A 15,751-nucleotide genomic window follows, 5' to 3' on the forward strand; every position below is an offset into this window, starting at 1 on the left:
TGGAAGGGCAGGGTGCCCCGAATTGCTAAAAACATCTTGAGGGAAAAAAACGAAGCTGGAGGTCTCGTGCTGCCTGACTCTAAGGCATATTATGAAGCCACAGTGGTCAAAACAGCATGGTATTGGCATAAAGATAGATATATCGACCAGTGGAATCGAATAGAGTGCTCAGATATAGACCCTCTCATCTATGGACATTTGATCTTTGATAAGGCAGTCAAGCCAACTCACCTGGGACAGAACAGTCTCTTCAATAAATGGTGCCTAGAGAACTGGATATCCATATGCAAAAGAATGAAAGAAGACCCATATCTCACACCCTATACAAAAGTTAACTCAAAATGGATCAAAGATCTACACATTAGGTCTAAGACCATAAAACAGTTAGAGGAAAATGTAGGGAGATATCTTATGAAACTTACAACTGGAGGCGGTTTTATGGACCTTAAACCTAAAGCAAGAGCACTGAAGAAGGAAATAAATAAATGGGAGCTCCTCAAAATTAAACACTTTTGTGCATCAAAGAACTTCATCGAGAAAGTAGAAAGACAGCCTACACAATGGGAGACAATATTTGGAAATGACATATCAGATAAAGGTCTAGTATCCAGAATTTATAAAGAGATTGTTCAACTCAACAACAAAAAGACAGCCAACCCAATTACAAAATGGGAAAAAGACTGGAACAGACACCTCTCAGAAGAGGAAATACAAATGGCCAAAAGGCACATGAAGAGATACTCAATGTCCCTGGCCATTAGAGAAATGCAAATCAAAACCACAATGAGATATCATCTCACACCCACCAGAATGGCCATTATCAACAAAACAGAAAATGACAGGTGCTGGAGAGGATGTGGAGAAAGAGGCACACTTATCCACTGTTGGTGGGAATGTCAAATGGTGCAACCACTGTGGAAGGCAGTTTGGCGGTTCCTCAAAAAGCTGAATATAGAATTGCCATATGACCCAGCAATACCATTGCTGGGTATCTACTCAAAGGACTTAAGAGCAAAGACACAAACGGACATTTGCACACCAATGTTTATAGCAGCGTTATTTACAAGTGCAAAGAGATGGAAACAGCCAAAATGTCCATCAACAGAAGAGTGGCTAAACAAACTGTGGTATATACGTACGATGGAATATTATGCAGCTTTAAGACAGGATAAACTTATGAAGCATGTAATAACATGGATGGACCTAGAGAACATTATGCTGAGTGAGTCTAGCCAAAAACTAAAGGACAAATACTGTATGGTCCCACTGATGTGAATGGACATTCGAGAATAAACTTGGAATATGTCATTGGTAACAGAGTCCAGCAGGAGTTAGAAACAGGGTAAGATAATGTGTAATTGGAGCTGAAGGGATACAGGCTGTGCAACAGGACTAGATACAAAAACTCAAAAATGGACAGCACAATAATACCTAATTGTAAAGTAATCATGTTAAAACACTGAATGAAGCTGCATCTGAGCTATAGGGTTGTTTTTTTTTTTTTTTTTACTATTATTACTACTTTTATTTCTTTTCTCTATGTTAACATTTTATATCTTTTTCTGTTGTGTTGCTAGTTCCTCTAAACCGATGCAAATGTACTAAGAAACGATGATCATGCATCTATGTGATGATGTTAAGAATTACTGAGTGCATATGTAGAATGGTATGATTTCTAAATGTTGGGTTAATTTCTTTTTTTCCGTTAATTAATAAAAAAAAAAAACTAAAGGGAATATTGGAAACATCTTTAAGGCTTAGTAATAGGGAAAAAAAATCTAGTAATGAGAGGTAGCTTCTTAAAACTTTACACCTAAAGCACAAGCAGCGAAAGAAAAAAATAGACAAATGGAAATGCCTTAAGATCAAGAGCTCCTGTGCCTGAAAGGACTTTGCCAAAAAGGTGAAGCGGCAGCTAACTCAAGGGAAAAAATATTTGGAAACTACATATTGGATATAAGGCTTGATATCCTGCGTACATAAAGAAATTATACAGCTCAACAACAAAAGAACAAACAACCCAATTATAAAATGGGCAGACAGACACTTTCCTGAAGAACAAATACAGATGGCTAAAAAACACATGAGGAGATGCTCATTTTCACTAGCTGTAAGGGAAATGCAAATCAAGATGGCAATGAAATATCACCTCACACCTACAAGAATGGCTGCTATTAAACAGAAAACTACAAATGTTGGAGAGGATGTGGAGAAATTGGAACACTTATTCACTGTCAGTGGGAATGTAAAAGGGTGCAGCCGCTGTGGAAGACAGTTTGGGAATTCCTCAGAAAACTAAATATTGAGTTGCCCTGTGACCAGGCAATACTTGGTATATACCCAGAAGAGCTAAAAGCAGTGACACAAGCAGACATTTGCACACTGATGTTCATGGCAGCACTATTCACAGTTGCCAAAAGATGGAAACAATCCAAGTGCCCATCAACAGATGGATGGATAAACAAAAATGTGTGGTATATACATATGATGGGATATTATGCAGCAGTAAGACAAAATGGGGTCCCAAAGCATATGACAACATGGATGAACCTTGAGGACATAATGCTCAGTGAAATAAGTCAGACACAAAAGGATAGATACTGCATGATTCTGCTAACATGACTCTGGTAAAGACCGATGAAAATTGTCTAAAATTGAGATTGCTGCTGCTTGTACAACCAAGTGAGGATACCATAGGGGATGATTTGTTTATTTGGGACATTATCCATGATGCCTGGTGGATGGAGGGAGCCAAAGGGTACAGTGTCTGAGAACAGAATAGCGAACAGTGATACATTTATATGATGGAACATGATGTGATCACAAAATGAAGGATGTCAAGAGGCATGCAGTAAACTGAATGAACTTTGGTAATTGTGTGTTATGCAAAATAAGCCAGAAACCAGAACAAATACACTAAGGTCTCTTTCAGGAAATAGTTGTAGAAAGGTTGAAGCCTAGATTGTAAGCCCTTATAGCAGTAACACTTAGTCTCAAGTTGTAAATGTTTATTTCTGAATGCTGAGATGCTGTGTGTTTATCAGCTGATATTTCTCTGGGACTTTGAGTAACTCTGTGACACCAGGGAACCAGAGATGGAATGCTGCAGCCTTAAAAGTTAGCATAGCTATGTATAATAACAGCTGAAGCGATGGAAGGGGAGATCAGACCATCAGAGTTAAAACAAAGCTGATCTGGCTGGGTATGGAGTACAAGGTGGAGGACAATAGTGTGTGTACCCTAGACCTTTACCTACCGTGTGGAACCAAAGGCAGAGGGGTTTATTGCGTCTGAAACCTGGATTTTCTGTAACACATAATGTGGATCAGCCTGTTTGGATAGCTCATTTGAAGAACCCAGACTCCTGGGGTACAGAGCAGGAATGACGCCTTGTGGTTCTGTACAGCTTGGTGTAATGCCAGGACACATCTCAGACTGTAGTGGGCAGATAACTGGGAGATGTTGATGATGTCCCTTGAGGGTCTGAAGAAAAAAAAAAGATATATGTATATATATATATATATATATATATATATATACATATATATATATATATATATGTAGAACTATTGAACTTTCCCATCTGGGAAACCCCAGGAACCCTCTCAACCACTGGGGTCTCCCAGGAAAATAGGCCAGGCACTTGATTTTGAAGCTTGCCCTTTTGGAATTTGTTTTGGTGAGGCAGAAGCTAAGACTGCCCATGGGAGTTGCTCCCTGGAAGCCTCTTTGTTACCCTGATGTGGCCTCTCTCTCTCTCTCTAGGCCCTACTCTGCAAGAAAGATCATTGCCTTCCTGCACTGCTTGGGACATGACATTCACAGGTGAAGGTCTCCCTAGCAGCATAGGGCATGGCTCCTGGGGATGAATCTGGTCCTGGCACCGCGGGATCAACATCTTCCAGACCAAGGAGAGAAAAGGCAGTGTAATAAAATAAGGCATCAGTGGCCAGGTGAGATCAAGTGGAGAGAGTTATTCTGGAGGTGACGCCTACGCAAGCTTCACTTAGATAGTACTGATTAATATGGTTGGCTAAACCTCAGCCAGCATCACTCCTGTTGACTCTTGGGAATTTGTAAGGCTCAAACTGAGACTCAGTAAAGGTTTCATGCACTAAGTTTGCTTTTCTGGAACCCATAATTCCTGGAGGGTTCCTAGGTCAGATAAATCCTGACACCCAGAGGAATGAGCTTCTCCGAGATTATCAATTAATTATATCCCCCTATCCTTCAGTGTTGACACCCTTCTCAACATGAAAAAGTCAGAATGGGCATTGGCTCAAAGATCCCCATAGATTGGGAGAAGAATCAAAGGAGGAGGTATAGCAGAGAACAGGATTTGGCAAACAATTATGACTGCTGAAACATTATATTAATAGTCCTTCTAGCCTCAAGTGTTTAGTAGCAGCTAGAAGGAAAAATCTGAGATGGTGGAATAGTAGCCTAAACAAACACTGGGATCTGTTCTGTAACTACTTGTTGAAGTGTGCTTTGAAAACTATTATTTTTTTCTTTCTTTGCTTTGTGTATATTTTACAATAAAAAAGTAAAAAAAAAAAAAAATTAAAGGGAATATTATTCCCAATACCTGTCTTCCTGTGTAAACTTAAGGGGATAAAACATCTAGGAGCTGAAAAGAAAGAGGCAAGGCCAGACATATCTACTTAAGTTTATTCTCGTTAAAAAAAAAAAAAAAAAAAAAAAGAGGTGAGGGCTGGAGGGAGAAATGACCCATAAACACTGTGAATAGGTACTAAGAGTTCAAGACTCTTAGCCATCCTCCCCCTCCCCACAACCTCAGCGCTCCAAGATTCCAACCCACCCAATTTTCTTTTAAACAAAACGCCCAAACCAGCAGCAAAGATACCTAGGGTAGTCAGTGAGATTTGGAACACTGGGAATGAGAGGGACAAAGTCCAAAAAAATAAGAGTTGGAAAGAAAAGGGAAGGAATGAAGGAAAGGCTAGGCTCTGGAGGACAGAATTGGGCAGTAAGAGGTGGAAGTGAGCCAGTATAGAGGGGTACCGCTCCTGACTGCTACTGCCCATATTCCCCAGGATCCCAAAGAGCCCCATGGTTTGTTCTGCAGTCCATTTCCTATTTCCCAAAGGCCTTACAGGCCTAGCTCTAAGTCCTCCAGCTCCTCCTCCAGCACCCTCCTCCTTGCCAGCTTCTCAAGCTGCTCTCTGCTGGGCTGACTTATCTCCCCAGCTTGGATCCGCTGCTGCAGTTCTTCTACCTGCCGAAGCTTCTTCTTTAGATTCTTTACCTTCTTGGCTCTCTCAGTGGTGGCCACTGAGTCAGGCTGGTCAGAGGCAGCTGTAGGGGCTGCCTGGGAGCCCTGTGGAGTACTGGGGTTTGGGGCTGTCTCTCCTAGGGACACCTTATCGAGAGTCCGGCTCAAGGCTTCTGCCTCTCCCTTCTCTTGCTGTTGCCGCCTCTTCTCTTTCCGCTTCAGGTTGCGTTTAGCTGTCTTGGAGAGGCCTGGTTCACCACCTTCAGGCCTGGATGGGGTGGCAGGAACAGTGGCCTCAGGACTCAGCCCTGGGGGCAGTTCTGGTTTACTCTTGAAAAACTTCACATACTTATTCTCATACCTGCAGAAAACAGAAGATTTCAACTCAGTTTTAAAGAAACACTGACTTTTTAAAGCCCTTTTCTTAACCTTCCAAATCACTTCACCCTAATCACATTCCTGCTTCTTTCCTCTCCCTCTGGTCCCTGCTCAATTTTCCTCTGCCCTGTAGGAGAGGTTGTGGGAATGTCTATAGGACCCAAAGCTATTTGGAGGTTCTGATGAACACAGGTTAGGAGAACAAAATTAGTCATTCCTAACCCTCACTCATCCCTGGATCCCAGTCCCCTCTTCTCCCTTCTCAGTACAGTCCTCCTCTCTTCTATTTCCTGGGAGCCTAGGAGGGTCTCCATAAGCACACATTTTAGCTTGTAGGGATTCCATTAAATAATCCCTCCTCATGCCTAACCACGCACACGGGGACCTCCTCCTGGGGCACATAGCCTTCTTTCACCCTCCGCTGCTTCCGCCACGTCCCGTCAGGTCGCTGTGTGGAGGCGATGTACTTGCCTGAAGTGAGAGAAATTAAGTTGGAGAGTTACTTTCTCATTTCAAGTATTTCCCAAGATGAAAGAAGAATGTACAAATATAAGCAGCTCCCCTCACATCCATCCTTCCACCAAATCCAACAATTAGGGCAGCTTTTCTCATGCAAATGCTCAATCCCTTTCTCATCCTTAATTATTTACTGAGTGCCTATTATTAAAAAAAAAAAAAAAGCACTATGCTAGGGTCTACAGAGAATACATGGTCTAAAACACCATTCTTGCCATCATGGACCTTCTATCTTTATAATATAGGTAGCAAGATAAGACAGGCACAGAGAAGAGTTCAAAACACAAGACAAAATCTGGAGACACTAAAAGGCAATAAATGAAAGAGGCTTAAAGGGAACAAAAACAAGAACCATAGGAGGAAGATACAACCAGAAAACACTTAAAAAGGACAGGGAGATTTTACTTAGATGGAACTTGAAAAATAGGTCAACAGTAACAAAAACAAACATCAGAAAAAGGTCAGTAGGAATCTATCTATACTACAGATAAAAGAAAAGTACACAAGGATATATGCAAAGAATATTTGTTGTTGCATTATTTAAAACAGAAAAAAAGTTGGAAGTAATTTGAATGGTCATGAATAGAAAAATTGAGTAGATTTGATTCATCCAAGCAATGAAGCACCATGTAGTAATTAAAAACAATGTGTTACTGCCCTCCCCTTCTCTAAGTGGGACATGACTCCCAGGGGTGTGGACCTTCCTGGCAACGTGGGACAGAGATCCTGGAATGAGTGGGACTAAGCACCAAGGGATTGAGAAAACCTTCTCGACCAAAAGGGGGAAGAGGGAAATGAGACAAAACATCAATGGCTGAGAGATTCCAAACGGTTATCCTGGAGATTCTTCTTATGGATTAAAAAGATATCACCTTTTTAGTTAAGGTTTAACAGAAAGGCTGGAGGGAACTGCCTGAAAATGTAGAGCTGTGTTCCAGTAGTCGTGTTTCTTGAAGATGATTATATAATGATATTAGCTTTCACAATGTGACTGTGTAACTGTGAAAACCTTGTCTGATGCTTCTTTCATCTACTTTAGAGACAGATGAGTAAAACATATGGATTAAAAATAAACATATAATAGGGGAAACAAATGTTAAAATAAATTTAGTGGATGGAAGTGCTAGTGATCAATGAAAGGGAGGGATAAGGGGTATGGTATGTATGCATTTTTTTCTGTTTTCTTTTTATTTCTTTTTCTGAATTGATGAAATATTCTAAGAAATGACCATAATGATGAATATACAATTATGTGATAAAAAATAATAAAATAAAATAAAAACAACGTGTGAGACCAACAGATGAATGAATAAACAAAATGTGGCATATATATACAATGGAATATCATTCAGTCACAATAAGGAATGAAATTTTGACATACTACAACATGGATGAACCTTGAAGACATTACGTTGAATAAAAAAAGTCAGACACAAAAGGGCAAATATATGATTTCACTTTTATGAAATAACTAGAGTATGCAAATTCAGAGAAATAAAGTAAGTTACAGGTTGGGCGAGGAGAATGGTGAGTTAATGCTTAATGGGTAGTTTTCATTTGGGAGTGATGGAAAAATTCTAATAATGTGCTGGTAGCACAACATCGGGAATGGAATTAATATCACTGAATTGGCCATATGAAAGTAGTTAATATGGGGAATTTTATGTTTTCTATGTTACCACAATAATAAAGAAAATGAATATGTTAGATCTATCATGAATGTTGTTCATGAAAATTAAGTGAAAAAGCAGGATGCTGAATAATTTGTAGAATAGCAGTCCCTTTATTTCAGGACCCTCTTTGCACTCATATTTTTTAATATTATGCATTTTATTATCCAATATAAATAAATCACATTCATTAATGTCATCAAAAAAATCGTTAAGTACCGGATGCTGTCAAGCTCACAGTGCCAGAAACAAGTTTTCCAAAATTCTAATTTTCACTTGGAAGCCTGAATTCTATTACTGGCAACAAACACTGACCATTGTTTCCTGAGATGACTGACTCACTTTGCTCCTTTTTCAGGAAAATGCCTGTCAGATAACCGGTCTGAATTATCATAATTTATCAGTGGTTCTTTCAGGTAAAAATGAGGTTTCATCAAGAGAAACTTGTTTAGCTTATAACCCAGACAATTGCACAATTGCTTTTCTTTGAGACAACCATCTTACTTCAGTGTACATCAGAAGTGTTTCAGGCTTACTTTTCATTTAGTCACAGGAAATAGTAAAAAGATATGTAGAGTGGTATATGGGGGAAAACACACTAATGTAAACTATGGACAGCAATTAATAGTACTATTTTAATAATCTTTCATCAATTGTAACAAAGATAGCTACTGTTTTTTTAAAAAAAAATAGTACAGTTACAAAAAAGTGCTATCATCAATTGTAACAAATGCTCCACACCAACATAAGATGGTGGTGTTGGGACTGTGTATGGGAATCCTGTATTTTATGTATGACTGTTCTATAAACCTACAACTTTTCTAATAAAATTTTTTTAAAAATACAGTTAGAAAAAAAGATGTATTCAAGGGTCAGGTTTTATAAAATTAGTAATTTTTACTGCTTCATCAAGAATACTCTTAAATGAAATTGACATTGAATGTGTGTCAGTAAAGAATACTATGACTAGTGCAATTTGGTTGCACTTCCTTGATTCTTCTAAGGTGCCAGCAGTTTTACCCACTATTGCTTTTGCATTATCAGTATAAACGTCAATCCAGTGAGAAAAGCAAATAACATCTTAGTATTATTATGAAAACAGCTTTGCTTACAGACCTCTCCAAAGGGTCTTAGAGACCTCCAGGGGTTCTGAACCACACTTTAAGAACTGTTGATGTAAAGTTTCATTTCTGAATTGGTTTTTGGTTCAAAATGCAAATATTACTAATAACTTAAAACAAATAAAAATTGTTAAAGAAAATAACTAAGATATGAAGTTGGAGAGAAAGAAAGAAAAAACATGAGCAAAATGGCTGAATTATAAGCCAAGAAAGGCATGGATATGGGATAGGCAGGGAGTATTTAGGGACAGAATGTGGAAGAGTACAGGTAAATCAGACATTTCATGTTAGGGAATAATAGGAAGCCAGGTTGGGAAAAAATGAGGCAAGATTCTAGAAAGCCTTAAAAACAAGGTCAAGAAACCTGGACTTTATCTGTGCATAAAAAGAGCCATGAAGGATATCTTTTGTCTAGTTACAAAAGACAGGGTTCTGGATTTATTTAAGACCAAAATCCTTCCCTCGCCTCAACAGTCTAGTTGAAACAGTACTCACATCTTCAAATATATATTATGCGGCAAATGAGGAAAGTAGCAACAAAAAGTACTCCATGAATTTGGAGACAAGACTAAAAGCTGAAGAATAAAAAAAAAAGGGTTTTATGGAGAGAAAATTGGGACTAGAGCTGGACTTTGAAGAAAGGGTCAAAGTAAAGTAAAAAGGGAGTCAAAATGGGTCTAACCAGAAGCTCATCCTAAAACAAAAATTCAGGTTGGAAATGTACACATTTAGCAGAAGGTGAATAGACAAGTCTGGCTGGGCCAGAGGACTGGTGCAATGAAAGGGAGAATGCTGAGACTTCAAATGCTAGTTAAGAAGTTTAATATCTGGTATATGGTATGCATTCAATATTTGTCAGATGAATACCTTATACAACAGTGTTTTAGGGGTGTAAATGAGAAGGTAAATTAGAAAGGGAAAACACTGGCGACTAAGGGAACTAATTAGGAAAAAAGATTACAATAATCCTAGCAGAAAGGACAAGATTGGCTAAGGCAGTGAGAATGGAAAGGAAGGGACTGGTGCCAAGCACATTATAAGAAAATAGTTCCCCCTGGGGGGAAAAAAGAAAAGCAAGGGACAGATAACCGTGAAAATTATGGCATAATCTATAAATAGCTAAAACTTAAAAATAAACTTCACATTCAGGAATGGCTAAACATACATTGAAAAATGATAATGATAAAAAATAAATATATATCATGCATTGTGCTATAATACAAAACATATATATATATACATATATATACATCATGATTTCACCATTAAAAGTTACACATTTTCTGAACTGATGCAAATGTTCTAAGAAATGATGAATATGCAACTATGTGATGATGCTGAGAATTACTGATTATATATGTAGAATGGAATGATATTAATCTTTTTGTTTGTTCTTAATTTTTTAAATTAATAAATAAATTTTTAAAAAGTTATACATATTTGTAAATCTAAAAAAGAACATGCAATATTGAAAATGCTATGTTGGGATAATAAGATTTTTTCTTTTAAAAAATTTTCATTATGGATTTTTAAAATACATGATTTTTGGTTTCAAGTCTACATGTCTTGGAAAATGATAGGTATATAGAGGAAAGTGAAATTACTTTTGACCAGGGGAGTCATAAAAATTTTATGGACATAGCATCTGTTGTCATCAATAGAAGAGGAATAGGATTTATGATAGATAGGTAGAGGTGGGAGCGTGGTTACAAGGAGAACAGCAAGAAAGTATTTCATGTATAAGGTACAACTTGAGCAAAGGGACAAAATCAGACTTAATATTCTTCCTGGTTTCTGTTGCCTTCAGGATATTCCCGTGGCTGGCGCAGCACACAGAGGCCTTCCTGACCTTCTTCTTGCTGGTCTCCAGCCTCTCAGAACACAGTCGCTTCACTCTCTGCTCTAGACATTGAAATACCCATAAATCTCACCCTGACTTTCCTATGCTTTTGCTTTTGCTTCCCTTGGTCTGGAGATTTACCTGGCTTATGTTAATTCCTACTGGTCTTTAAAGGCCAAGTTGAAGGATGAACTCCTCAGTGAAGTCTTCCCCAACTTCCCCACTCCAAAGCCAGGTTCGAAGCTGCCTTTTGTACACCCCCAGTATGTGTCTTAGCCTTTATCATGCTCAAACTGCTTAACAGCAGGGACTGTATCTTTGGTTTTTGTAGCAAAGGGCCTGGCCCCTAGAAGACAGTAAATATTGATTAAATTGAGTAAGTAAATGTATCATAATTAGGGAACTGTAAAAATTCAGTATGTTTGGGGCAGAAGGCATATGTAATAGGAAAGGAGTCTAGAGGTAAATTAGTCAGCATATAAATAGCCTCTAATTTCCGCTAAATTTGGACAGAAGTCTCAGATGTGGAAGGACACTTAAGGTCAGTAAGAGAAGATAGGCGATTTGCTCAAAGCAACATTTAAAGATGATTAACCTGGAAATGACTAACGTAAACCAGAAGTAGAGAAAATGAATGCAATAGCTACAATGTTAAAAGATTTGACTTAGATGGTATCTATGGGTACTGAAAGGAAAATAAACACAAATTTCATTATGAAGATTAAGTCAACAGAATCTGAAGACTGTCAAGATTTGAAGTCGAGAGAAGAAATAATCGGACCGGTGGTACAGTGGTACAGTGGTTTTAATCTGGTGCTTTTCACATGCATTGGTTTTCAAAACACACCTGAGGATAAGGGCATTGATAATAACATTCACACATTCATTTTAAATGTTTATTGAGCACTTACTGTTGTGCTAGGCATTTTAAGAGGTGCTAGGCATACAAAAATGAACAAAACAAGCAAGGTTCTGTAATATACATTCTAATGAGGAAGGCAATAACACACAAATAAACAAACTAATTAGAGTATCAGTCTTGAATGTGGAAAATTTGGAGAATAAAAACCACTTATACAAAAAAGAAAGTCCAGAGATGACAAATTTGTTTAATAACTAACTCAACTCTAGACAAGCACTGTTTTACATGGAATTATGGAGTAAGAGACAACGCTAAAAAGATATATTTAAGTTAATTGTATATGGGTTATAGTTGAAGGCTATAGTAAAGATGCAGTGTGAGGTAAGGCAGGGCAGAAGTTTCTTGAATGGCCATCCTGTGGGGAAGCCCTCAGAGATACAAACGGCCCATTATCACAAAGGAACACTTATTTTTATGTTATGTTGATTCCATCCTCTGACCTTGATTAGCATCCAAGGGTGAAGTCAAAAAGAAGGGAGAGGTATGGCGTTCCCACCCCTAGAAATAAAAACCAAGGGCAGAATATCAGGACTTTCAGCAACATCTTTGAGAGTCAGAGACTGCTACTCTAAGAATTATGTAAACTCTGTTGTTTTCCCACATTTGTTTTATAATCCCAATCTGTTTCCTTAAATTTCTTAGCAAAAAATTGCTTAAACAGGGTAGCTCAGCAGGCAAGAATGCTTGCCTGCCATGCCAGAGGACCCGGGTTCGATTCCCAGTGCCTGCCCCCCCCCCCCACCCCCCCAAAAAAATCACTTAAACTGAAAGGGTCTTGTTTTCAGGGTAGCAGGAAGGTGACGAAGTAGCATAAATGGCTTGGGAGGAGAATCCCAAGTGGTTAGGTGGAAGTAATTGTTAATAGTGCATTGAGTTCCTAGGGTCTACTTAAGTAAGAAAGATCTGGATCAAGATCTGAGCTTGAGAATGGTCTCAGGACCAACAATTATTAGATCTAGATGTGGTTTCCAAAATAGAAAAAAAATGTAAAAAGAGAAGATCAGAGTTGGAGGAATGACCTTGGAAAAATGGTCTTTATCATTTTCTTCACAGGAGGAAAAAGGTACCAACAACAGAAAATGACTGGCAGGAATGGAGAACCAGCACAGTGCTTGCCTTGCAGAACAAAAGACTTTTGTTTAAGACAAGGCGGAAAGTAGCAAACAAACAGAGTGTTGCAGAGAGAGCAAGGTCAAAGAGACTAAAAAAAAAGTTTCTGGTTTTGGCAATTTGGAAATCCCCAGTTATCTCCAACAATATAGTCTCAGAAAAGTAGGATGGTCAGAAACCAGATTATAAATTAAAATTAAAGGAACATTTATCAAAAGCCTCCTATGAGAAAAATACTAAACTAAGTGCATAGGAATTATCAAGATGAGTCAGATGTTTCCTATTTTCAAGAAATTTACAACCTAAGGAGAATAAGTGGGTTAGGTAATAAAAGTTTTTTTTAAATGTAAATGCAATAAATATAAATGTCTTAAGTATCCTGAGATACAGAAACACGTACTGCTAAGAGATTTCAAGGGAATAAATAATCACACCCAGTTTTTGATGGGGAAGTTGACAGGAAATCAGAAAAACCTTAGGGACTTGTTCTTACAGGGTAGGTGATAGTAATAATATCAGTGGGTAATATTTCTGCAGATAGAGATAGGAAGGAAGAGGGCATTCCAAGAAGAGGAACAATTAAAATCTAACCATGGAAAACTCATAGCATGTTAAAAACAAGGAAAGAGCATTTATTAAGTACCTAACATTACACCAGGAACTTTACATACGCTATCTTGCTGAATCTAGGTAACAGGTACATATTATCATTTATAGTTGAAGAAAGTTCAAGAGGTTCAAGATTTTTCCAAGATCACAAAGGTGGCTGCAATTTGAAGTCAAGTCTGACTCCAAAGCGGACTCCATTGCTGATTCACATGTCCAATGTCATATAGTCCAATACCACAGGAGGGTACAGGCAGAGATGTATAGTATAGGATTAACACGATATTGAAAAGCAGTAGGTGCTCATATTAGAGAGTAGGAACTTGAATGTAAGAGTGAACCATTCATTTGTAAATCTGATAGACAATGCTCAAAAGATAATAGCAGCTGGTTGATTAGTATGCAAGTTGTGGGGAAAGGGTTGTTAATGGAAATGTGCTAAAATTAGATTATGATGATGGCTGTACAACTCTGTAAATTTACTGCAAATCACTGAATTGTATACTCAAGTGAATTCCATGATATGTAAATTATGCCTCAATAAAAACTGCTAAAAATAGAAGTTAACCTTTTTTTATTGAGTGCTTGGTTTATGCCAAGTACAGCATTCAGTGTTTATATACATTATCTAGTTTCAGTTTCACAACTCCAGAAAGCAATTATTCAGTTTTACAGATGATGAGAAATTTAATAACTTTCCCATGTTACAATTAAATTGCAGCAGAGTTTGAACCCAGGATGTGAGTTACTTAGGCCATGCTCTTTACACTACTGTTGTGTACTGTTACAGAAGAAAAAAACATACCAAAAAGTTCCTCACTAAAAATCAAAGGAAATACAAATAAAACAATGAAGCATATTTTCATCTACCAAAGTAGTAGAATTTTCAAAGGTGACAACACCAGTGCAGTCAAATAAGTGTTGAAACCAGGACACTCATACATTGCCAATGGTAAAATCCTTGTAAAAAGCAATCTGGCTAACAAAGCAAGAGAATATAAGGTAATCCTATTATTCAGCATTTCCTATAGTTTTTATTATAAAGACACTAATTCTCTAAGAAATTAATAGGCATACCCTCCAAAAATTATTAAATTTGGGAAATTCTTGGTTAAAAATAGAAAAAAGATTATGCTTTTGTTTTTAACTGTTAAGACTTCTCTGAGTTAATAAGTTCTTTTTCATGTGAATATCCAAGATGTGAAATGGGTATACAGTGTATCCCAAATGTATTTGATGACAGAAACTTTTTATTTTAGTACTTTTTTGTTGTTGTTTGTCTGTTTGTGTCTTTTTTTTTACTATTATTATTATTTTTATTTTTTTCTCTATATTAACATTCTATATCTTTTTCTGTTGTTTTGCTAGTTCTTTTCCTAAATCGATGCAAATGTACTATTTTAGTACTTTTTAAACTTTATTTTATACACATCTCACAGGACTACTGAGTGTTCTGAGGATCATATTTTGGGAAATACCACATTCAGTACTATTCCAATTATGTTAAATATACATATTATATGTGCTAAGAAAAACTATAAAAAATATTAACTAGTTATCTCTAGGTTCTAGAATTACCAATCATGCATATGATTTATATTTTATTCTACTTATGAAAATATCTTCTAAGTTTTCTACAGCAAATATGCATTAATTTTACAATTAATATAAATAAATAGTTTGTCCCTTCTAGTCTAGTAATTCTACTTCTGAGAAATGTAGTCTAAGAAAATACAAAGAGAGAGATCCAAGATGGCGTCTTAGTAAGGTACATGCGTCTTAGTTCCTCCGACTCCAAATCAACTAATAGGTGAACAGAAACAGTACAAAACAACTCCCGGGGCTACAGCAGGGAATGGACACACAGCATAACCAAGTCTGGGCTGGCTAGTCTGACTGCGAAACTCAGCTGCGGTGAGTGAGATCCCCGAGCGGCGGGCGATTTCCCGAGCAGCCGCAGCTGCGGCGGTCCGAGCTAATCCCTCCCTCCTTCCGGGGCTGACTGAGGGACGCGGAGAGACAAGCTTCCCAGCCAAGGCGGCCGGCGCCACACTTTTGCGGGCGGCTTCGAGTCCGTGACTACAAGTCTCGGATCAGAGGGCTATCCAAAGTCTGAGCTGGCAAGTCTGATTCCGAGTCTTGGCTGCGGCGAGACCCCCGAGCGGCCGCAGCTGCGGCGGTCCGAGCTAATCCCTCCCTCCTTCCCGGGCTCGCTGAGAGACTCGGAGAGACAAGCTTCCCAGCCAAGGCGGCCGGCGCCACACTTTTGCGGGCGGCTTTGAGTCCGCGACTACAAGTCTCGGATCAGAGGGCTATCCAAAGTCTGAGCTGGCTAGACTGACTGCGAGACTC

The 15,751-nt window shown here is 38.2% G+C and overlaps 1 protein-coding gene across 2 annotated transcripts in view; it reads right to left on the bottom strand.

Annotated features, from left to right (window-relative positions):
• Nucleotides 1-688: 688 nt before the first annotated feature.
• Nucleotides 689-15,751, bottom strand: part of PYM1 (PYM1 exon junction complex associated factor) — a 30,062-nt gene continuing 14,999 nt past the window's right edge. Inside the window, exons 2-4 of one of the 2 annotated variants that reach the window (XM_077110979.1) lie at nucleotides 5,992-6,085; nucleotides 5,270-5,597; nucleotides 689-3,483 (exon numbers count right to left, since the gene is read on the bottom strand). In XM_077110979.1, coding sequence (XP_076967094.1) covers nucleotides 3,253-3,483; nucleotides 5,270-5,597; nucleotides 5,992-6,085 — 653 coding nt within the window. In that variant the 3' untranslated portion in view covers nucleotides 689-3,252. Of the gene's footprint in view, nucleotides 3,484-4,687; nucleotides 5,598-5,991; nucleotides 6,086-15,751 lie in introns of those variants that run through there. The other variant, XM_077110980.1, reaches the window with a different exon arrangement.

This window comes from Tamandua tetradactyla, chromosome 7, assembly GCF_023851605.1.
Source record: "Tamandua tetradactyla isolate mTamTet1 chromosome 7, mTamTet1.pri, whole genome shotgun sequence".
In the NCBI taxonomy this organism is placed as follows: Eukaryota; Metazoa; Chordata; class Mammalia; order Pilosa; family Myrmecophagidae; genus Tamandua; species Tamandua tetradactyla.